The sequence below is a fragment of the Grampus griseus genome (assembly GCF_964374135.1).
Source record: "Grampus griseus genome assembly, chromosome: 2".
NCBI classification, from domain to species: Eukaryota; Metazoa; Chordata; class Mammalia; order Artiodactyla; family Delphinidae; genus Grampus; species Grampus griseus.
The window spans coordinates 83,381,220-83,405,664 of NC_139018.1; the positions used below are offsets into that span (position 1 = coordinate 83,381,220).

Below are 24,445 nucleotides of genomic sequence, written 5' to 3' on the forward strand. Positions count from 1 at the left end.
CCACGTATAGAAGCTTACATAACGGAACTATAACCCAGGGAGGTAATAAAAAGCAGAGTGGGGTTAGAAGACTGAGTGGGCAGAGAAGCCTACAGAGCACCAAAACAAGGGAAAGTGACTCTCAGAGCTAGATGGGATTAGAGATACCAGAGGGTACTGTATGGCAAACGATGGAGAGGGTATTTGTGGGGTTTGTTGCCAACTCTATGAATATGGCTACTTCCATTTTCTCCTAATTCTATTATCTCAAATTATCTCCACACAAGTAGTTAGCCTGACAGATCATGGTCAAAGCCAATACTCCTAACCCCATGGGAACCAACTAGGTGAGAGGTGAACGGCTCAGCACAAATCCTCCCCCAACATGTGAAAAACAGCTCAAAGCACAGCACCTTCACATGCTCACCATACACAAGCTGCCTACTTGTGCTGGAGAAACTGACCTACCATCCAGCCACTTTTTTTTTATTATTGGAGTATAGCTGATTTACAATGTTGTGTTAGTTTCAGGTGTACAACAAAATGATTCATATATATATATATATATATTCTTTTTCATATTCTTTTCCATTATAGCTTATTACAAGATACTGAATATAGTTCCCTGCGCTATATAGTAGGTCCTTGTTTATCTATTTTATATATAGTAGTGTGTATACGTTAATCCCAAACTTCCTAATTTATACCTCCCTCCCCCCTCCCTTTCCCCATAGTTTGTTTTCTCTGTCTGTGAGGCTAGTTCTGTTTTGTAAATAAGTTCCTTCATATCATTTTTTAGATTCCACATGTAAGTAATATCATATGATATTTGTCTTTCTCTGTCTGACTTACTTCAAACTACTTCTTAATTACTAATATTACAAATTAATATTAACTAATATTACTTCTGACTAATACTTATTTAGGATGATAATCTCTAGGTCCATCCATACTGCTCCAAATGGCATTATTTCATTCTTTTTCACAGCTGAATAATATTCCATTGTATATATGTACTGCATCTTCTTTACCTATTCATCTGTTGATGGACATTTAAGCTGCTTCCATGTCTTGGCTATTGTAAATAGTGCACTATGAACATTGGGGTGCGTGTATCTTTTCAAATTAGAGTTTTCATCTTTTCCAGACATGTGCCCAGGAATGGGACCTAATACTTAAAACCCTCCCTACAGCTACCTAGCAAGTGTCACTCCAGCCTAATTTGAAATCCTTACCCCTGAAAGATCACTCCCACTGAGATCATTCTAACTTTCTTCCTTAGTATTTAGCAGAAATCTGTTGCTTTGTGGCTTCCCAATCACCATGCTTTTTTCCCTATACTATAAAGAATAAAAATAATACTTCAAATGTTAGTCCTTCAGATCTCTTCGGGAAGTTTTCATGAGTGATTTTTCTACCAAACCATCCATCCCCTCCTTCCCCACAACACACACACACACACACACACACACACACACACACACTCTTACACACACACTCTCACACATACACACGTGCATGTCCTTTCTTCACCAGGCTGAATAAACACACTCAGCCTCCTCAACAACCCTTCACATGAGCTGGTTTTCATACCTTCTTTATCCTTGTCCCTCTACTATCCAAGTACGATCAGCTTTGCTCACCTCTTCCTTCATGTGTAGCACATCAGCTACATTATAGTTCTGACTCATTCTGAGTGAATCCAAAAGATTTGTTTCACATATGCTGCTTCTAGTAGCCATTACTCATTCTGCCTCTACTTATGCAGCTGGTGCTCAGGCCCCTGGCATGCCCACTGAATTTCATAGTATATTTTGAGCCTCACCCGCATTTCAGTGTGCCTACTTCCCCTAGCTCCTGAAAGCAAGATCCACTGACACCAATACCACCACCACCTCCAGATTAAATCAAATCCCACTTCTTCCACCAATCTTGACCAATGCAAATGTGCATCCACAGCCTCAGGCTACCATTGGAAACATAGGATTAAGTCACTTTTCCAGCCTTTACTCACAAATCAATCCTGGGATCCAGGTGGCTCCAGGAGCACCCCACAGGGCTCCTGCATTGCCCCTTAGCTCACTCTTTCCTCCTTCTATCCCTAAGAGTAGTTGTATTTAGATTTGATCTTTAATCACCAATTCAATGGCCACAGATTACTTCTTTCACCCAAATCATTGATCTGGAAACAATGCTCCATTGCAATAGGGAGAAGAAGACAAAATTAGCCATTTCTAGAAGCTATATCATTCAGAAAACATAGTCTTTGGTCTGTAGGCAACAGGTTAACTTTTCTATATATATAAAAGACAATGTCATATTCTCCTGAAAAGTGTTACTAAATTTCCAAAAGTAATTTTCAACAGAAGATTTAAACCAATTAATACTAAATATTTAGGAAGCACACAAACTGAGCCTTAGATACTATAAGTAACACCATCTCTCACCAAAAATAAGTACGCCAAGAATCACAAGCAAAAGGACAGAGGTCATCTAGTCTCACTCCCTTGATTTCAAAGTTATAAAACTAAGTGTCTAAGAGACTGAGTGACTTATTCAAGGTAACAGAGCAGGCTACTGACATCATTGAAACAAAGACTGGGGTCTCCAGTTTTCCCATCCACAAAGTACCTAGAATTCTATGAGGTACAAAGGGCTTTACAGAGTTTGAAGCAGACACAGGATCGTCCCTCAAAAGTACACACACAGTACACAGTCTATTCCATAGGCCATTATGAAACAATAAGCAATTAAAACATAAAGACAATACAGATCATTACTCATGGGCCTGTATCTACCAGATACCAGGTTCTGAAAGTGCTGACACACAAAAATGTGGAATTATCATTTATACAAGGGATTCCAAACACTTTCCAATGAATATTACTGGTTATAACAAATTTACCACACTTTAACGAAAAGACAATATTAATCAGAAAAGAAAAGCCAGTAAGTACCAGAAAGGCAGTATAGCATGGCTGTTAAAAGCGAATCATTTAACCCCTATCTCTTCCTCTCACTAGCTGTACAACCCTGAGGAAGTTACTCAGCCTCTCTGTGTCTCCACCTCCTCATCCATAAAATGAGGATAGTAGTGTCTACCTCACAGAGTGGTTGTAAAAATCAGGTAAGTCAATAAATCGTAAACTATTTGCAACAGTGCCTGGCACATAGTAGATACATAATAATTGTTCTCTACTTTTTTTTTTTTTTTGCTCTTCTGTATTTATATTATTCTTTTCCACTTAGACAACAACCAACTCTTGATATTTATCATATCTCTTTAAGTCTAGCCAACCATCATATGACACTGGAATAAAATGTAAGATTTTCTAAAGGACCCAGCTTTCGAGTCAAGAATTAAATAATTTATAGAGACATGGTAGAAAAGAATGGATACATGTCCAAGGCATAGGACAAATGACCAGAAATGAGGAGAAGTGAATTATGGAGAATGACCGGCTTTGCCTACCTGGGATTGGTAGGGCTGGGATGAAAAGTGCCAACAGTTTTCAAAACCAGTCAAACCAGAAACATTGTATTTACCACATCAAGTTTTCAATGCCTCACCAACCACCCCACAACTACTGGCCAAGGGCAAAGAACCCCTATGCACTTCCTAACCATTCCTACTTCTTCCCCATATCATCACACTCAAGGAGAAAAAAAAAAAAAAACGCTGAGAAAATAAGAATAGAGGTCTCTCTGAAATATAATTCCATCAAATTTCCCATGAAAAGTAAGCAAAAATGAATGATAAAGAGAAGCACAATGCATTTATTCCCTATAGATCTGTTGCCTGACTCTCATTAGGTAGATCTAGATACCCTTTAGGCCCGAGTCAGTGCTGTTGTCCATGGCTGGCAAGTGGGAAGAGAAATTCGGCTGGACGTGACCATGAGGGGTGAAGAACCTCAGTCAGGAATGATGGGCACTCGTAGAAAGCTCTGAGGAGACCAGAATTTAATCAAAAGTACTTACCTGATGCTAACTCTCATGGGGCAGCATACAAAACGCAATAATGAGAGAAGAGAGTGACCAGGTTATAAGCAGCTGGACAGGAGGTGACAATGCTGAGAGAAGGGTGATACAAGTAGGGACAAGAAAGAAAAGATTTTCAAAGAGTCATAAGGAACAGTTTTAAGATATGCCCACAAATCAGAAGTACTGGTTAAAACGTCACGAGGCCTGAAGATCACGCAAGAGAACAGGATTTAGTAGGAGACAGAAAGTAGGGACTGCGATTATGACAAGACCAGCCCAAGGAGAGAGGATGTAGGTAGAATCACAAGGTCAGCCTCATCATGTTTAATTTTAGGTAAACACCAAAATTAAATATGTAGCCAAAATTTAGAAACATTCTCTGGGTAGCTGGAAAATCATAATATTATAGAGCATTTCTAATAGGTTCAGAATATCAACCAGCTCACAATTTAGTTGATTTGAGAGTTTTCTCTCATCAACAATAATACGTCTTTAAATGGCAAGCAATTAAAACATGAAATAGGCTCAAGATGGATTTAGAATGTATTAATATTGAGTAATAATATATTATGAATTATGAACCAAAAATGGGAGTATTTAAGCTTTAAGACCAACATATAAAGATGATTTTATAGAGAATAACTACCAAATTTCTCCACACAAACAAAGAACATATATCTTTCAGACACAGAATATTAGGCATATGGATGATTATTCTGACTTCAGATCACCTTTCACAGGTTTATTATGTCATATAAATTAATTATAATACTACTTTAAGTTCTAAGAGTTCTACTTTTAGCCTTTATTCAAATCCTTACTGGCAAATACCCACGTTAGCTTTCTTGCCTGATGCAACACATAAAAACAGTCATAAATCAGTCAAAGAAAATTGGAACATTTTTAACACAATCACTGGTTACTTTAAATTAAAAAAAGATTTACCACATTTTCCTTCATCTTTCTTAGCTTTTCATCTATCTCTCTCAACCGATTCTGCTGATCCCGTTGCTCTTTGGTATTCTGAAGTACCTTTTCTCCTGGAGTTATTTCTGTATTTCTATCATCACCATTAAGGTCAGGCTCCTAAATAAAAAAAAAAAATTTCATGCACAGGCTAAAACTATACCATCACACATTGTTCCAGAGCAACTGAGCCCTGAATGCTGGCTTTGCTTCTCAAACAATATTTCTTCCCTTCAATATTTATAATTCACTAAACTCTTCCTACTTGAGGGAGAAAAGGTCCAACTATACTAAACAACTAAGGAAATAAACTCAATCACCTGGAAAGCAGGAAGTTAGAGTGAAAAGAGCAGCGGCTGGGAAGCAGGGACCTCGGCTCTGATCCCTGCTCTGTACTTATCAGCTTGGAATCTTGGGCAAATCAGTTTTTCTGGACTTCAAGTTCATCATACATAAATAAAATAAAATAAAATAAAAACATGCCCATCTATGTTATGAGAGGCAGCTATGTAACAGTGAAAAGAGAACTGAGCTTGGTAAAGTCAGGAGTTTTGAACCCTGTCTCTACCTGGTTCCTGACTGAGATGGCCTTAGGGGAATCAATGAACCTCTCTGAACTTCAGTTTCATCAGCAAAATGATAATAATAATATCTAGCCCAAAAGTCATCACAGTACATCGCAGGCATGCAGCAAATCTTTTTTTTTTTTTTTCTTTTTTTGCGGTACACAGGTCTCTCACTGTTGTGGCCTCTCTCGTTGCGGAGCACAGGCTCCGGACGCACAGGCTCAGCGGCCATGGCTCATGCGCCCAGCCGCTCCGCGGCATGTGAGATCTTCCCAGACCAGGGCACGAACCCCTGTCCCCTGCATCGGCAGGCGGACTCTCAACCACTGCGCCACCAGGGAAGCCCTGCAGCAAATCTTAGTACCTAACAAATATGAGGGACTTCCCTGGTGGCGCAGTGGTTGAGAATCCGCCTGCCAATGCAGGGGACACAGGTTCGAGCCCTGGTCCTGGAAGGTCCCACATGCCGTGGAGCAACTAAGCCCGCGTGCCACAACTACTGAGCCTGCGCTCTAGAGCCTGCAAGCCGCAACTACTGAGCCCACGTGCCACAACTACTGAAGTCCGCACGCCTAGAGCTCATGCTTCACAACAAGAGAAGCCACCGCAATGAGAAGCCCGCGCACCACAACGAAGAGTAGCCCCCATTCGCTGGAACTAGAGAAAGCCTGCGTGCAGCAATGGAGACCCAATGCAGCCAAATTAATTACTTAATTTTAAAAAAATGAGCTGAATATGTCCTTGGAAAAGAATAAGCACTATATAAGGAAAGCATCTCATTATTATCAGCAATATTTGAATTGACAGAACCATATCCTCCCAAAGTTAGTATTGTTTCTAGGTGATTTAAATGGGTATTTCTTGACAGTAAGCTGGCCCTCTAACTATAACTAAACTTCCTACATTTCCTCCACAGATTTCCTACTCTGTTGCTATGAGGTAACTGGTATAAATGACATTTTTAAAGTTGCTTAAGCAGAATCCTCCCACATTCTCATTCCTTACATAGAATTGATCAAGAATAGGCACCGTTTCACTTTTAATACATCTTTAATCAAGGCCCTTCTCTCTTTCTCACTGCTTCTTCACTTCAACTAGTAGTTTTCAAACTCCAGTGGGCTTCAGTCTCACATACAGAGTCTGTGAAAATATTCAAAGGCCCAGCCTCCACCCTGGAGACTCTGACTCAATAGGTAAGGAGTGAGGACTGACCACCTGAAGCACAACTGCTCGAAAATTTGACAACTATCAACTTAAAGTTCATATGTTGGAATTTAAGTTCTCACCCCTTCCCAGCCCTTCAGGCTCATCTCCCATTACCTAGGTCTCTGACCCAAAGCTTCGGCAATATTCACCACTGCTAGTTCTCCACCCTCTATGCCTCCTCCTTCCAACTCCTCATAGAGACTCCTACTCTTTTTGAGCTCAGCACAAAGACGTTTTCACTATAAAATATTCTCTGACATACCCAGGAAGGGCAATTATTCTGCAGTCATGCCACAAGTTCCCTCACTGCACTTACCACACTGTCACGGCCCAGACATGGACCCAGACTGGTCCCACTCTGTATCCCAACACAGACTACAATCCTGAAGCTGGATAAGCGCTGGCCAACAGACTGTAATTTTGGTTCTCAGCAATCACACCAATGAAATTCATTTTGTATAAAATTCTACTGAGGAGACTATTAAAAGAGTATCTCAGTTTCAAGAAGTGACTCTTTTACATCTTATTTTCCCCAAAAGGGGACTCACTTCCGTAGCCCTCAATCTCTAGAAGCAACCAGAGGGTGAATTATGATCAGCAATATCTTGAAGAAGGAAACCTAATGTTGGGAGGAGTTTGGAATAGATGGTATCAAGGTCTCCTTGCAGCTCTAAGCATCCAGTATTTTATGGCCCACTTTGAAGTAGGATACACACTGTCTCAGTCTGTTTGAGCTGCTATTACAGAATACCACAGACTGGGTGGCTTATAAACAACAGACATGTATTTCTGACAGTTCTGAAGGCTTGGAAGTCCAAGATCAAGGCTCAGGCTGATTCTGTATCTAGTGAAGGCCTGCTTCCTAGTTCCTAAATGGCCATCTTCTGGCTCTGTCCTCACATAATAAAAAGGACAAAGAAGCTCTCTGGGTCTCTTTTATAAGGGCACTTAACACATTTATGAGGGATCCATCCCCATGACCAAATTACTCCCAAAGGCCTCCCCTCCAAACACAATCACACTGGGGATTAAATTCCAACATATGAATTTGGTAAGCACACATTCTGTCTATGGAATATAGTGACCTGAAAAACACTCAAATTGTATTTCATTTTTAAATAGAAATCTTTTTTTTTTTAAAGGACATTTTAAATAATCTACAACTATGGTCTTTGAAATCATTGGCTAGGCACAAAAAAGAAAAACAGAAAGAAAAAATGTGTAAACCAGACTTCATCAATATTTTTTAATTTTACTTATCCAAAGCCACCACTAAGAAAACAGAAAAGCCACAGACAGAGAGAAAAATATAGCACACAAATCTGACACAGGACTCGTAACCAGTATATACAAGGAACTCACACAGTTCACTAAGTTCACATAGCTCACTTAGTTCACTAAGAATCAATAATACTTAAAAATCCAGTTCTAAAATGACTTGAACAGATATTTTATAAAAGAAGATAATATAAGTGATAAATAAGCACATGAAAAAGTCCTCAACATCATTAAGTCATCAGGGAAATGCAAATTAAAATCCCAATGAGGTATCACTAGCCACTAGAATGACCCACATGAAAATGTTTGTTAAAACTAAACGTTGGAGAAGTACAGAAAAAGCAAACTCTCACACGTTGTTGGTGTCAGTATACAATGGCACAACCACTTTGGAAAACTGTTTGACAGTTTCTCAAAAAGTTAAATGTTTGTTCATGTAGCTCAGTATCAAAAAAAACAAACAACCCAATCCAAAAATGGGCAGAAGACCTAAACAGACATTTCTCCAAAGAAGATATACAGATGGCCAACAAACACATGAAAGGATGCTCAACATCACTAATCATTAGAGAAATGCAAATCAAAACCACAATGAGGTATCACCTCACACCAGTCAGAATGGCCATTGTCAAAAAATCTACAGATAATAAATGCTGGAGAGGGTGTGGAGAAAAGGGAACCCTCTTGCACTATTGGTGGGAATGTAACTTGATACAGCCACTATAGAGAACAGTATGGAAGTTCTTTAAAAATCTAAAACTAGAACTACCATACGACCCAGTGATCCCACTACTGGGCATATACCCAGAGAAAACCATAACTCAAAAAGAGTCATGTACCACAATGTCCATTGCAGCTCTATTTACAATAGCCAGGACATGGAAGCAACCTAAGTGTCCACTGACAGATGAATGGATAAAGAAGATGTGGCACATACATGCAATGGAATATTACTCAGCCATAAAAAAGAAACGAAATTGAGTTATTTGTAGTGAGGTGGATGGACCTAGAGTCTGTCATACAGAGTGAAGTAAGTCAGAAAGAGAAAAACAAATACCATATGCTAACACATATATATGGAATCTAAAAAAAAAAAAATGGTTCTGAAGAACCTAGGGGCAGGACAGGAATAAAGACGCAGACATAGAGAATGGACTTGAGGACACGGGGAGTGGGAAGGGTAAGCTGGGACGAAGTAAGGGAGTGGCATGGCCATATATACACTACCAAATGTAAATTAGATAGCTAGTGGGAAGTAGCCGCATAGCACAGGGAGATCAGCTCTGTGCTTTGTGACCACCTAGCGGGTGGGCTAAGGAGGGTGGGAGGAGACGCAAGAGGGAGGGGATATGGGGATATATGTATACAGAGAGCTGATTCACTTTGTTATACAGCAGAAACTAACATAACATGGTAAAGCAATTATACTCCAATAAAGATGCTAAAAAAAAAACACCAGCCAAAGCCTTCATGTTCCTGGGTGTCAATGTTTCCTATTTATTTCATTTTCTTAGTCTTAATAAAAAGAAATAAAAATGAAAAAAAAAAAGTTAAACGCTTGTCTATCCTATGACTCAGAAGTTCCACTCCTGTGAATCTATCCAAGAGAAATGAAAATGTATGACTCAAACTTTGTATACGAATGTTCAGAACAGCTTCATGCACAGAGCCAAATGCCCACCGAGACAAGAATGAGAAACTGTCATGAACATCTGATGTAAGCTGGGACAATTACTCTTTCTCCTTGACCTCTGTCTTGTGGTTAGGTTTAGTCAATGAGAGGGGAGGAGTGTTAGGAGATTGGAGTGCAGGAAGAAGAAGAGTTTGGGGTATCTTCCCCTTCCCCTCACTGCTTTGGCATTATGGTTTGGGCAGCAATGTATCCCTGAGGTGCCCATTAAGGGGAGTTTTCTTAGATTCAACTGAATATTCATTTTCAGAGGCAAACAGAGGCCACACTTGGAGCCAGTCTACTCAGAAGAATGTAAGACAGGAAACACAGCAGAGCAGTGTCAGGTATCCCTCTTCAATAGGAGTTTTTGCTGCAGTCCATGTCATAACTGTATAGGTACAAGGGGCCAAGGAAGCTACCCTGGAAGATTATTCTACCACAGCTCTAGCTCTCCCTAAGCTCCAAAACACTTTTTCTTCTCCCTACCCACTGTTGCTAGTCCTAAGTGTCCCAACATCTCTTACTGGCTCCTTTAAATCTGTAAATAGTTCCTTCACCTCATTATCTTCAAAATCCAAGTTGGGTGTTTTTTCTGTTCCTTGCCCAGAACTCTAACTGGTATACTGTGTATGTATGCATGTATTTGTATGCACCTGTAGAGAAATAGACCGGAAGGAAATTTAACCTGATGGTAAAAACCTTGATGATTTTATCTTATTTTTCTTAGATGTTTTTGTATTTCCTGAATTTCTACAGTAAACATGTAATGATTTCATAAGCATAAAAAGTCATTCCTTATTTTTAAGAAAACAAAAAATTATTCTACCAAGGCTATTTTCATTCTGCTCTGACAATGTGACTCTCTGTACCCAAAAGATACTGGCCTAAAGGTGAGATTTTAGCCCCAGTTCTGCTGGTATAAGCAGCTGAGTACTTTTGAGCAAGTCACTTTTTCTTTCTGGGTCTCAATTTCTTCTAAGAAAGTTGCTTTCAACTCTGAAAGCTTATGAGTCTGCAATTCTCCACAATTAAATCCAAGGATATATAACGTCTTTCCTCAGTCTCAGTCTCTGATAGCATAACCATATAGTACAAATATTTGAAGGACAGCATGTGATGAAAACAGAGGCCAAGAGGGAGCAAGAAAAGGCAATCACTGGTTCTGGCAAAGGTTGCTCATTGGTACATTCAAGAAGCTCCGTGGGGCCAGGAGAGGTTCTATTGCCACATCAAAGTGCCAATCAGTACCATCTGTTTTCCTGATCAGCAGAAGAAGCTTGATTTCCTCTGGTAGAAAGTTTGAGCAGATTCTCTGACCATCCATATTGTTTATATATTTCTGAGTCATACAGAAATGCTTTTATTCAGTTAAAGTAAAATTCAGTTCCGTAAAAGCTCTCCATGATATGCACAGAATATCTAAGGAGCGACAAGAAGAGAAGAGACCCTGAGGTCAAGAGGTATTTGTTGATTTGACTAATTGATTGCCAAGGGATTCTAAGTTCATCCTTAAAAAAATATTGGTGGTGTTGACTGAGCCAACAGGTGTCTTTGAAGCTAAGTAAACTCATTTCTAAAAGCCAAATACAGAGGAAATTACTCATGCCTCCATAAGTTATCTGATATGAAAATAAGGCATGAGTTAAGGGCCAGAAAAACACAAACCTGCCTAAATGAAGCCAGCGTGCCCTGTGTTTTCAAGCTAATGGTATACTTTTCCATAGGCTACTGCTATTTCCTGGTATCAGATGGATCATTTGCCTGGCACTACTAAAAGTAAAGAAAAAAATCTTTCAGCCAGATTGTTTTTATCATTTTGAAATACTTCCATGAAATGAAAGAAACCTTGACTACACAGGAGGTTTAACACAGAAAAACCAAGAAATATAAACAAAAACTGCAAAGTAATCTGTAAAACATAGGTGGCAAGAAGAATTCCCCAGATTTAGTTGGGAACGTTTGCCAGGTTAGCATCAGAGGCAAGGACGTCTGAAGTAACTTCCTGTCTATTCCTCAATTCAGAAATCCATGCTCTTGTGGCCTACTTCTATAGTTTTTTGAAATGAACAGATGGTCAATAAGATTCTGTGCTTGTGACTAGCGTACATAAAAGATTCCTCAGTTCCTGCCCTTGACCAGCATAGTAAGTAATGTGAGGTCAAGTGAACAGCATGGCTGTTACTGGAACTCTACAAATCCCTGAACTCAGTAGTAAAACATCTTTCAAGATTACATGTCTAACCATGTTTTATATTTCCTCAAGTTTAGCTAACATTGAAACAAGAGACCAAAACACAGTTAATTGTTGGTCGGTATTCTCTTGGCAAGAAAAGAGATAAATACACCTACAATTTTCCTCAAATGTTTGTTAATTTTTGTTGGTCTTACCAAATCGTATACAACTAAATCAATATTTTAAGAACAAGAAAATACATCAAGTGAGAAGGACTTTTATAGTCAATTAAACTAGTTGACTTAACAAAGAAATGCCTCATGACAATAAGAGCCATTTCTGAAGACTCTCTCCCAACCAGGAAAACAACATCTAATGATGAACTGGAATTCTAGATTTAGTAAGACTGATTGCATGAGATGAATAAATTACACTTCTTCATAAGAGCCAAACTGAATAGAATTTATTATTGAATCCAGTTGCTAAGGATTTACGAAACTTAGTGCTTACATAACTCCTATATCTTGGATATTTTTGGCGAAAGCTGGAATCTAACACAGCTGCAAATAAGAAATACGGTAACTAAATTATAGAACATCACTCAATTTTATGGTGGGATTTACAATACGTGGAAAGAACTACCTGATTTGTTGGAGGGTTAGGGGATGGATACAGAAAGGTATGCACAGTTAAACCACAGATCCTAAGAAAAAAATTGCTTCAATTAGTTCTCTTTCGCTAAGATGAAATGAAAATAAAAAGCAGATGTAAAACTGCAACCACATGACATTACTCACATTACAGCAATAGCAGTAACATGCCATTCTTTCTTCTGAATGTGACCACATGCTTTGTTTTACGCTAAAGAAATCAGATATATAGAAGCCAAATGCTGCTTTTAAAACATCGCTATGAAGTTAAGAGCGAGGGCACCTCATGAGAACATTGTAATCAGCAAGCTCCTAAGGAAAAGATTTCTTACCTGCCGCTTTCACAACCAATACTTCCTTAATCTGAGTCACCTCTCTGGAGTCCCTCAAATTATTCTGACTCAGGTACGTTTATCATCCCAGGCTTACCGTGCCTACTAGTTTATCATCTTAGAGTTGCCATAGTCAGGTAAGTCAGAAAGCCTGAATGTTTCGACTTGTTTGGGAAACTATTTTCTTGACCAAAATTTTAAAACTTCCAAAGGAATTTTTAAAATATCACTCCTTCATTATATAGCCTTTCCTTTCTCCGTGCTTCCCCAGCATATGTTTTCTGTACTTCTCATAATATCAGTTCCCATATTGTGGCACTTCGGGTTTCCTTGTATGGTCGGTCACGGCACAACCTGGTCTATGTTTACATCCTATCCTCCAGGATCCTATGAGCTGCTTTCAGGTCAGAGGTGAAGCCACATATTAATCTGGATACTCAACATCAACCACCACACCATCTCTTGTGAAATAAGCAGGAATTCAAAGATATTTTGATGACCTGTGCAGGGGCTGGGCAAGTTACATAAATGCATGAAGTAGGCCCATGTATTGCAGGCAATGCAGTATGGCGTGAAGGATGGCATAGCAAGCTGGAGAATTTGTGCTCCATTGAAAGCAGCAGTTGCTACTTAGCTCAGTCCTGTAGTTTGCCAAGCAAGGCTTCAAGCCTAATTTGCCAGATGTTCTAACTTTTCAAGAGAAACTAGAAATTTGGATTTTTATAAAAGTTCACCCAATTTTTAAATGTTTGCTAAAAAAAAAATTGTAAACCCTAAGTGGTCTAAAGGAACCCTACCTGTGAACCCAATTTGCCCTGCAGACCACCAGTTTTCAACCTCATGCTGTGTGATGGCAGCCTTCTCAGGGCCTTTGAGCCCCTCTGCCTCACTCACTGGTTTCTCTTCCTCCTCCTATCTCGCACTTGTAGAAATGAACTTTCTTGATATTCCTTCTGGATGTGCTTTCTCTCTCTCTGAACCAGCACAGCACTGTGCTCATAGCCTTCTACTGTTCTTACCTATAACGTCTTGTACTACAGTTGTCTATGTGCATTCTGTGTCTCTCATAATGAAATAAGTTCCTTAAGTCACTTATTATAATAACGTCTTGGGTTGAGTTTTGAGTCAGATACCATGCTAAGTACTCTATACATATTAACTCATCTACACTTTAAAAGAACACTAAAAAAAAAAAAAAAAAAGAACACTAAAGAATAATATTATCATTACTGTTTTACAGATGCGGCAACTGGGGTTTAGAGTGCTTCTAATTAATGCCCAAGTCCTCAGCGCCAATAAGTGGAAGGGTCAGAACCTGAAGTGAGGTTGTCTGACTCCACAGTTCTATATGTGCCTGACTCGTCGTTATTTATTTTTTAAACATCTTTATTGGAGAATAATTGTTTTACAATGGTGTGTTAGTTTCTGCTTTATAACAGAAACTATACGTATACGTATATCCCCATATATGTATCAGCTATACGTATACGTATATCCCTATATCTCCTCGCTCTTGCGGCTCCCTCCGACCTTCCCTATCCCACCCCTCTAGGTGGTCACAAAGCACCAAGCTGATCTCCCTGTGCTATGCGGCTGCTTCCCACTACCTATCTAATTTACATTTGGTACTGTATATATGGCCATGTCACTCTCTCACTTCGTCCCAGCTTACCCTTCCCACTCCCCGTGTCCTTTATTCCTGTCCTGCCCCTAGGTTCTTCAGAACCTTCTTTCTCTTTTCGTAGATTCCATACATATGTGTTAGCATACGGTATTTGTTTCTCTCTTTCTGACTTATCTCACTCTGTATGACAGTCTCTAGGTCCATCCACCTCACTACAAATAACTCAATTTTGTTTCTTTTTATGGCTCAGTAATATTCCATGTATATATGTGCCACATTTTCTTTATCCATTCATCTGTTGATGGACACTTAGGTTGCTACCATGTCCTGGCTATTGTAAATAGAGCTGCAATGAACATTGTGGTACATGACTCTGTTTGAATTATGGTTTTCTCCAGGTATATGCCCTGTAGTGGGATTGCTGGGTCGTATGGTAGTTCTAGTTTTAGTTTTCTAAGGAACCTCCATACTGTTCTCCATAGTTGCTGTATCAATTTATATTACCACCAACAGTGCAAGAGGGTTCCATTTTCTCCACACCCTCTCCAGCATTTATTGTTTGTAGATTTTTAGATGATGATCATTCTCACTGGTGTGAGGTGATACCTCATTGTAGTTTTGATTTGCATTTCTCTAATGATTAGTGATGTTGAGCAACCTTTCATGTGTTTGTTAGCAATCTGTATATCTTCTTTGGAGAAATGTCTATTTAGGTCTTCTGCCCGTTTTTGGATTGGGTTGTTTGTTTCTTTGATATTGAGCTGCATGAGCTGCTTGTAAATTTTGGAGATTAATCCTTTGTCAGTTGCTTCATTTGCAAATATTTTCTCCCATTCTGAGGGTTGTCTTATTGCCCTGTTTATGGTTTCCTTTGCTGTGCAAAAGATTTTAAGTTTCATTAGGTTTCATTTGTTTATTTTTGTTTTTATTTCCATTTCTCTAGGAGGTGGGTCAAAAAGGATCTTGCTGTGATTTATGTCATAGAGTGGTCTGCCTATGTTTTCCTCTAAGAGTTTGATAGTGTCTAGTCTTACATTTAGGTCCTTCATCCATTTCGAGGTTATTTTTGTGTATGCGGTTAGGGAGTGTTCTAATTTCATTCTTTTACATGTAGCTGTCCAGTTTTCCCAGCACCACTTATTGAAGAGGCTGTCTTTTCTCCATTGTATATTCTTGCCTCCTTTATCAAAGATAAGGTGACCATATGTGCGTGGATTTATCTCTGGGCTTTCTATCCTGTTCCACTGATCTATATTTCTGTTTTTGTGCCAGTACCATAATGTCTTGATTACTGTAGCTTTGTAGTATAGTCTGAAGTCCGGGAGCTTGATTCCTCCAGCTCCGTTTTTCTTTCTCAAGATTGCTTTGGCTAATTGGGATCTTTTGTGTTTCCATACAACTTGTGAAAATTTTTGTTCTAGTTCTGTGAAAAATGCCATTGGGAGTTTGATAGGGATTGCATTGAATCTGTAGATTGCTTTGGGTAGTCATTTTCACAATGTTGATTCTTCCAATCCAAGAGCATTGTGTATCTCTCCATCTGTTTGTATCATCTTTAATTTCTTTCATCAGTGTCTTATAGTTTTCTGCATACAGGTCTTTTGTCTTCTTAGGTAGGTTTATTCCTTGGCATTTTATTCTTTTCGTTGAAGTGATAAATGGGAGTGTTTCCTTAATCTCTCTTTCAAATTTTTCATCATTAGTGTATAGGAATGCAAGAGATTTCTGTGCATTAATTTTGTATCCTGCTACTTTACCAAATTCATTGATTAGCTCTAGTAGCTTTCTGGTAGCATCTTTACGATTCTCTATGTATATCATGTCATCTGCAGATAGTGACAGTTTTACTTCCTCTTTTCCAATTTGGATTGCTTTTATTTCTTTTCCTTCTCTGATTGCTGTGGCTAAAACTTCCAAAGCTATGTTGAATAACAGTGGCAAGAGTGGGCAACATTGTCTTGTTCCTGATCTTAGAGGAAATGGTTTCAATTTTTCACCATTGAGAATGATGCTGGCTGTGGGTTTGCCATATATGGCCTATATTATGTTGAGGTAGGTTCCCTCTATGCCTACTTTCTGGGGAGTTTTTATCATAAATTGGTGTTGAATTTTGTCGAAAGCCTTTTCTGTATCTATTGAGATGATCATATGGTTTTTCTCCTTCAATTTGTTAATATGGTGTATCACACTGATTGATTTGCATATATTTAAGAATCCTTGCATTCCTGGGATAAATCCCACTTGATCATGGTGTATGATCCTTTTAATGTGCTCTTGGATTCTGTTTGCTAATATTTTGTTGAGGATTTTTGCATCTATGTTCATCAGTGATATTGGCCTGTAGTTTTCTTTCTTTGTGACATCTTTGTCTGGTTTTGGTATCAGGGTGATGGTGGACTCATAGAATGAGTTTGGGAGTGTTCCTCCCTCTGCTACATTTTGGAAGAGTTTGAGAAAGATAGGTGTTAGCTCTTCTCTAAATGTTTGATAGAATTTGCCTGTGAAGCCACTGACTCGTTTTTAAATGACCTACAATTCCCTGCATGCAATGAGCACTTGATTAATATTTGTGGAATTGATTGCTGAAGAACAGAAATTTATATTTCATTTAAAAGACATTCTTTCTAAGGGAGCATGGAGAAAAGCTACTGGTGAGTTAATGGTTTGCAGAAAGGTTAAAAATAAAAATAACATGACTATGCATTATGAATATTTGTGGTTCAGCAGTAGACTGGAGGCCATTTGTCAACTGAATAGATATGCAGGGTTTATCCGAGATACTTTCAGTGTATTATTCAAAAAGAATTCCAATCCAAAAATAATATTGGGGGATAGCTTCAAGATAGCGGAGGAGTAAGACATGGAGATCACCTTCCTCCCAAAAAATACACCAAAAATACATCTACATGTGGAACAGCTCCTACAGAACACCTACTGAATGCTGGCAGAAGACCTCAGACTTGCCAAAAGACAAGAAACTCCCCAGGTACCTGGGTAGGGCACAAGAAAAAAGAAAAAACAGAGACAAAAGGATAGGGACGGGACCTGCACCTCCGGGAAGGAGCTGTTAAGGAGGAAAAGTTTTCACACACTAGGAAGCTCCTTCACTGGCAGAGACGGTGGGGGGGTGGCAGGGGGGGAAGCCTCGGAGCCATGGAAGAGAGCGCAGCAACAGGGGTGCAGAGGGTGAAGTAGAGAGATTCCCACACAAAGGATCACTGCTGACCAGCACTCACCAGCCTGAGAGGCTTGTCTGCTCACCTGCTGGGGAGGATGGGGGCTGGGAGCTGAGGGTTGGGCTTCGGAGGTCAGACCCCAGGGAGAGGACTGGGGTTGGCTGCATGAACACAGCCTGAAGGGGGCTAGTGCGCAACAGCTAGCCGAGAGGGAGTCCAGGAAAATGTCTGGAACTGCCTAAGAGGCAAGAGAACATTGTTTCAGGGTGCACTAGGAGAGGGGATTCAGAGCACCGCCTAAACAAGCTCAAGAGAGCAGCATGAGCCGTGGCTATCAGCGAGGACACCAGAGACGGGCATGAGATGCTAAGGCTGCTGCTGCAGCCACCAAGAAACCTGTGTGCAAGCACAGGTCACTATGCACACCTCCCCCTCCGGGGAGCCTGTGCAGCCTGCCACTGCCAGAGTCCCGTGATCCTGGGACAACTTCCCCAGGAAAACACACGGTACGCCTCAGGCTGTTGCACTGTCACGCTGGCCTCTGCTGCCACAGGCTCACCCCGCATTTGATACCCCTCCCTTCCCCACTCCCCCACCCCCTGCCCCACCTGAGTGAGTCACAGCCCCCTAATCAGCTGCTACTTTAACCCTGTCCTGTCTGGGCAGGGTACAGATGCCCTCAGGCGACATACAGGCCCCTCAGGTGGGGCCAAATCCAAAGCTGAATCCCAGGAGCTGGACGAACAAAGAAGAGAAAGGGAAATCTCTCCCAGCAGCCTCGGGAGCAGCAGATTAAATCTCCACAATCAAATTGATGTAGCCTGCTTCTGTGGAATACCTGAATAGACAACGAATCATCCCAAAACTGAGGCGGTGGACTTTGGGAGCAACTGTAGACTTGGGGTTGGCTTTTTGCATCTAATTTGTTTCTGGTTTTATGTTTATCTTAGTTTAGTATTTACAGCTTACTATCACTGGTACATTAGTTTATTGATTCGGCTGCTCTCTTCCTTTTTTTTTTAATATATATATACTTTTCCTTTTTCTCCTTTTGTGAGTGTGTATCTGTATGCTTCTTTGTGTGATTTTGTCTGTATACCTTTGCCTTTACCATTTGTCATAGGGTTCTGTCTGTCCGTTTTGTTTGTTTGTTTGTTTGTTTTACTATAGTTTTTAGCACTTGTAATCATTGGTGGATTTGTTTATTGGTTTGGTTGCTGTCTCTTCCTTTTTTTTTAAATTACTTTCTTATTTTTAATAATTTTTATTTTTTTATTTTAATAACTTCATTCCCTCCCTCCCTCCCTCCCCCCTCCCTCCCCCCCTCCCTCCCTCCCTCCCTCCCTCCCCCCCTCCCTCCCTCCCTCCCTCTCTCTCTCTTTCTTTCTTTCTTTCTTTTTCTCCCTTTTCTTCTCAGCCGTGTGGAGGACAGTCTCTTGGTGCTCCAGCCAGGTGTCAGGCCTGAGCCTCTGAGGTGGAGGAGCCAATTACAGGACACTGGTCCACCAGAGACCTCCCAAATCCACATAATATCAAAAAGTGAAAGCTTTCTCAGAGATCTCAATCTCAACGATAAGACCCAGCTCCACTCAACGACCAGCAAGCTACAGTGCTGGAGGCCCTACGTCAAACAACAAGCAAGACAGGAACACAACCCCACCCATTAGCAGAGAGGCTGCCTAAAATCATACTAAGTTCACAGACACCTCAAAACACACCACCAGACACGTTCCTGCCCACCAGAAAAACAAGATCCAGCCTCATCCACCAGAACACAGGCACGAGTATCCTCCACCAGGAAGCCTACACAACCCACTGAACCAACCTTACACTGGGCGCAGACACCAAAAACAACAAGAACTACGAACCTGCAACCTGCGAAAAGGAGACCCCAAACACAGTAAGTTAAGCAAAATGAGAAGACAGAGAAATACACAGCAGATGACGGAGAAGGGTAAAAACCCACCAGACCAAACAAATGAAGAGGAAATAGGCAGTCTACCTGAAAAACAATTCAGAGTAATGATAGTAAACATGATCCAAAATCTTGGAAATAGAATGGAAAAAATACAAGAAATGTTTACCAAGGATCTCGAAGAACTAAAAAGCAAACAAACAATGATGAACAACACAATAAATGAAATTAAAAATTCTCTAGAAGGGATCAACAGCAGAATAACTGAGGCAGAAGAACGGATAAGTGACCTGGAAGATAAAATAGTGGAAATAACTACCACAGAGCAGAATAAAGAAAAAAGAATGAAAAGAATTGAGGACAGTGTTCTAGACCTCTGGGACAACATTAAACGCACCGATATTCGAATTATAGGGGTGCCAGAAGAAGAAGAGAAAAAGAAAGGGACTGAGAAAATATGTGAAGAGATTACAGTTGAAAACTTCCCTACTATGGGAAAGGAAAGAGTCAATCAAGTCCAGGAAGCACAGACCATCCCATTCAGGATAAATCCAAGGAGAAACACGCCAAGACACATATTAATCAAACGATCAAAAATTAAATACAAAGAAAAAATATTAAAAGCAGCAAGGGAAAAACAACACGTAACACACAATGGAATCCCCATAAGGTTAACAGCTGATCTTGCAGCAGAAACTCTACAACCAGAAGGGAATGGCAGGACATATTTAAAGTGACGAAAGAGAAAAACCTACAGCCAAGATTACTCTATCCAGCAAAGATCTCATTCAGATTTGACAGAGAAATTAAAACCTTTACAGACAAGCAAAAGCTAAGAGAATTCAGCAGCACCAAACCAGCTTTACAACAAATGCTAAAGGAACTTCTCTAGGCAGGAAACACAAGAGAAGGAAAAGACCTACAATAATAAACCCAAAACAATTAAGAAAATGGTAATAGGAACATACATATCAATAATTACCTTAAATGTAAATGGATTAAATGCTCCAACCAATAGACATAGACAGGCTGAATGGATACAAAAACAAGACCCGTATATATGCTCTTTACAAGAGACCTACTTCAGACCTAGGGACACATACAGACTGAAAGTGAGGGGATGGAAAAAGATATTCCATGCAAATGGAAATCAAAACAAAGCTGGAGTATCAATTCTCATATCAGACAAAACAGACGTTAAAACAAAGACCATTACAAGAGACAAAGAAGGACACTACATAATGATCAAGGGATCAATCCAAGAAAAAGATATAACAATTGTAAATATTTATGCACCCAACATAGGAGCACCTCAATACATAAGGCAAATACTAACAGCCATAAAAGGGGAAATCGACAGTAACACAATCATGGTAGGGGATTTTAACACCCCACTTTCACCAATGGACAGATAATCCAAAATGAAAATAAAAAAGGAAACGCAAGCTTTAAATGATACATTAAACAAGATGGACTTAATTGATATTTATAGGACATTCCATCCAAAAACAACAGAATACACTTTCTTCTCAAATGCTCATGGAACATTCTCCAGGATAGATCATATATTAGGTCACAAGTCAGCCTTGGTAAATTTAAGAAAATTGAAATCATATCAAGTACCTTTTCCAACCACAACGCTATGAGACTAGATATCAATTACAGGAAAAAATCTGTAACAAATACAAACACATTGAGGATAAACAATACACTACTTAATAACCAAGAGATCACTGAAGAAATCAAAGAGGAAATCAAAAGATACCTACGGGCTTCCCTGGTGGCGCAGTGGTTGAGAGTCTGCCTGCCAATGCAGGGGACACGGGTTCGTGCCCCAGTCGGGGAAGATCCCACATGCCGCACAGCGGCTAGGCCCGTGAGCCATGGCCGCTGAGCCTGCGTGTCCAGAGCCTGTGCTCTGCAACGGGAGAGGCCACAACAGTGAGAGGCCTGCGTACAGCAAAAAAAAAAAAGATACCTAGAAGCAAATGACAATGAAAACACGACGACCCAAAACCTATGGGATGCAGCAAAAGCAGTTCTAAGAGGGAAGTTTATAGCAATACAATCCTACCTCAAGAAACAAGAAACATCTCAAATAACCAACCTAACCTTACACCTAAAGCAATTAGAGAAATAAGAACAAAAATACCCCAAAGTTAGCAGAAAGAAAGAAATCATAAAGATCAGATCAGAAATAAATGAAAAAGAAATGAAAGAAATGATAGCAACAATCAATAAAAGTAAAAGCTGGTTCTTTGAGAAGATAAACAAAATTGATAAACCATTAGCCAGACTCATCAAGAGAAAAAGGGAGAAGACTCAAATCAACAGAATTAGAAATGAAAAGGGGGAGGTAACAACTGACACTGCAGAATTACAAAGGATCATGAGAGGTTACTACAAGCAGCTCTATGCCAATAAAATGGACAATCTGGAAGAAATGGACAAATTCTTAGAAATGCATAACCTTCCAAGACTGAACCAGAAAGAAACAGAAACTATGAACAGACCAATCACAAGCACTGAAATTGAAACTGTGATTAAAAATCTTCCAACAAACAAAAGCCCAGGACCAGATGGCTTCACAGGAGAAATCTATCAAACATTTAGAAAGGAGCTAACACCTATCCTTCTCAAACTCTTCCAAAATACAGCAGAGGGAGGAACACTCCCAAACTCATTCTATGAGTCCACCATCACCCTGATACCAAAACTAGACAAAGATGTCACAAAAAAAGAAAACTACAGAACAATACCACTGATGAACATAGATGCAAAAATCCTCAACAAAATACTAGCAAACAGAATCCAAGAGCACATTAAAAGGATCATACACCATGATCAAATGGGGTTTATACCAGGAATACAAGGATCCTTCAATATATGCAAATCAATCAATGTGATACACATATTGACAAATTGAAGGAGAAAAACCATATGATCATCTAAATAGATGCAGAGAAAGCTTCTGACAAAATTCAACACCTATTTATGATAAAAACCCGCCAGGAAGTAGGCACAGAGTGAACTTACCTCAACATAATAAAGGCCATATATTACAAACCCACAGCCAACATAGTCCTCAATGGTGAAACAGTGAAACCACTTCCACTAAGATCAGGAACAAGACAAGGTTGCCCACTCTCACCATTATTATTCATCATAGTTTTGGAAGTTTTAGCCACATCAATCAGAGAAGAAAAAGAAATAAAAAGAATCCAAATTGGAAAAGAAGAAGTAAAGCTGTCACTATTTGCAGATGACATGATACTATACATAGAGAATCGTAAAGATGCTACCAGAAAACTACTAGAGCTAATCAATGAATTTGGTAAAGTAGCAGGATACAAAATTAATGCACAGAAATCTCTTGCATTCCTATACAATAATGATGAAAAATCTGAAAGTGATTTTTCAGATCACTTTTGAAATCATTTCTTGCAATAGTTTCAAAAATCTGAAACCATTGCAACAAAAAAAGAATAAAATACCTAGGAATAAACTTACCTAAGGAGACAAAAGACCTGTATGCAGAAAATTATAAGACACTGATGAAAGAGAGATGATACAAATAGATGGAGAGATATGCCATGCTCTTGGATTGGAAGAATCAACATTGTGAAAATGACTATACTACCCAAAGCAATCTACAGATTCAATGCAATCCCTATCAAACTACCAATGCCATTTTTCACAGAACTAGAACAAAAAATTTCACAATTTGTATGGAAACACAAAAGACCCCTAATAGCCAAAGCAATCTTGAGAAAGAAAAATGGAGCTGGAGGAATCAGGCTTCCAGACTTCAGACTGTACTACAAAGCTACAGTAATCAAGAAAGTATGGTACTGGCACAAAAACAGACACACACATATGGTCACCTTATCTTTGATACAGGAGGCAAGAATATACAATGGAGAAAAGACAGCCCCTTCAATAAGTGGTGCTGGGAAAATTGGACAGCTACAAGTAAAAGAATGAAATTAGAACACTCCCTAACACCATACACAAAAGTAAACTCAAAATGGATTAAAGACCTAAATGTAAGGCCAGACACGATCAAACTCTTAGAGGAAAACTCAGGCAGAACACTCTAAAACATAAATCACAGCAAGATCCTTTCTGGCCCACCTTGTAGAGAAATGGAAATAAAAACAAAAATAAATAAATGGGACCTAATGAAATGTAAATGCTTTTGCACAGCAAAGGAAACCATAAACAAGACGAAAAGACAACCCTCAGACTGGGAGAAAATATTTGCAAATGAAGCAACTGACAAAGATAACCTCCAAAATTTACAAGCAGCACATGCAGCTCAATATCAAAAAAACAAAAAACCCAATCCAATAATGGGCAGAAGACCTAAATAGACATTTCTCCAAAGAGGACATACAGATGGCCAACAAACACATGAAAAAATGTTGAATATCATTAATCATTATAGAAATGCAAATCAAAACTACAATGAGATATCAGCTCACACCAGTCAGAATGGCCATCATCAAAAAGTCTACAAACAATAAATGCTGGAGAGGATGTGGAGAAAAGGGAACCCTCTTGCACTGTTGGTGGGAATGTAAATTGATACAGCCACTATGGAGAACAGTATGGAGGTTCCTTAAAAAACTAAAAATAGAACTACCATACAATCCAGCAATCCCACTACAGGGCATATACCCTGAGAAAACCATAATTCAAAAAGAGTCATGTACCACAATGTTCACTGCCGCTCTATTTACAATAGCCAGGACATGGAAGCAACCTAAGTGTTCGACAGATGAATGGATAAAGAAGGTGTGACACATGTACACAATGGAATATTACTCAGCCATAAAAAGAAACGAAATTGAGTTATTTGTAGTGAGGTGGGTGGATCTAGAGTCTGTCATACAGAGTGAAGTCAGAAAGAGAAAAACAAATA

The 24,445-nt window shown here is 39.5% G+C and overlaps 1 protein-coding gene across 1 annotated transcript in view; it reads right to left on the reverse strand.

The window, feature by feature from the left end:
- The window catches only part of FSIP1 (fibrous sheath interacting protein 1), a gene marked incomplete at both ends in the record, with an annotated part of 198,872 nt that overhangs the window by 121,774 nt on the left and 52,653 nt on the right, over nt 1-24,445 (reverse strand). The window contains one exon of the mRNA XM_082648669.1: nt 4,909-5,049. Within this exon, the coding sequence (XP_082504795.1) occupies nt 4,909-5,049 (141 nt within the window). The remainder of the gene's footprint in view (nt 1-4,908; nt 5,050-24,445) is intronic.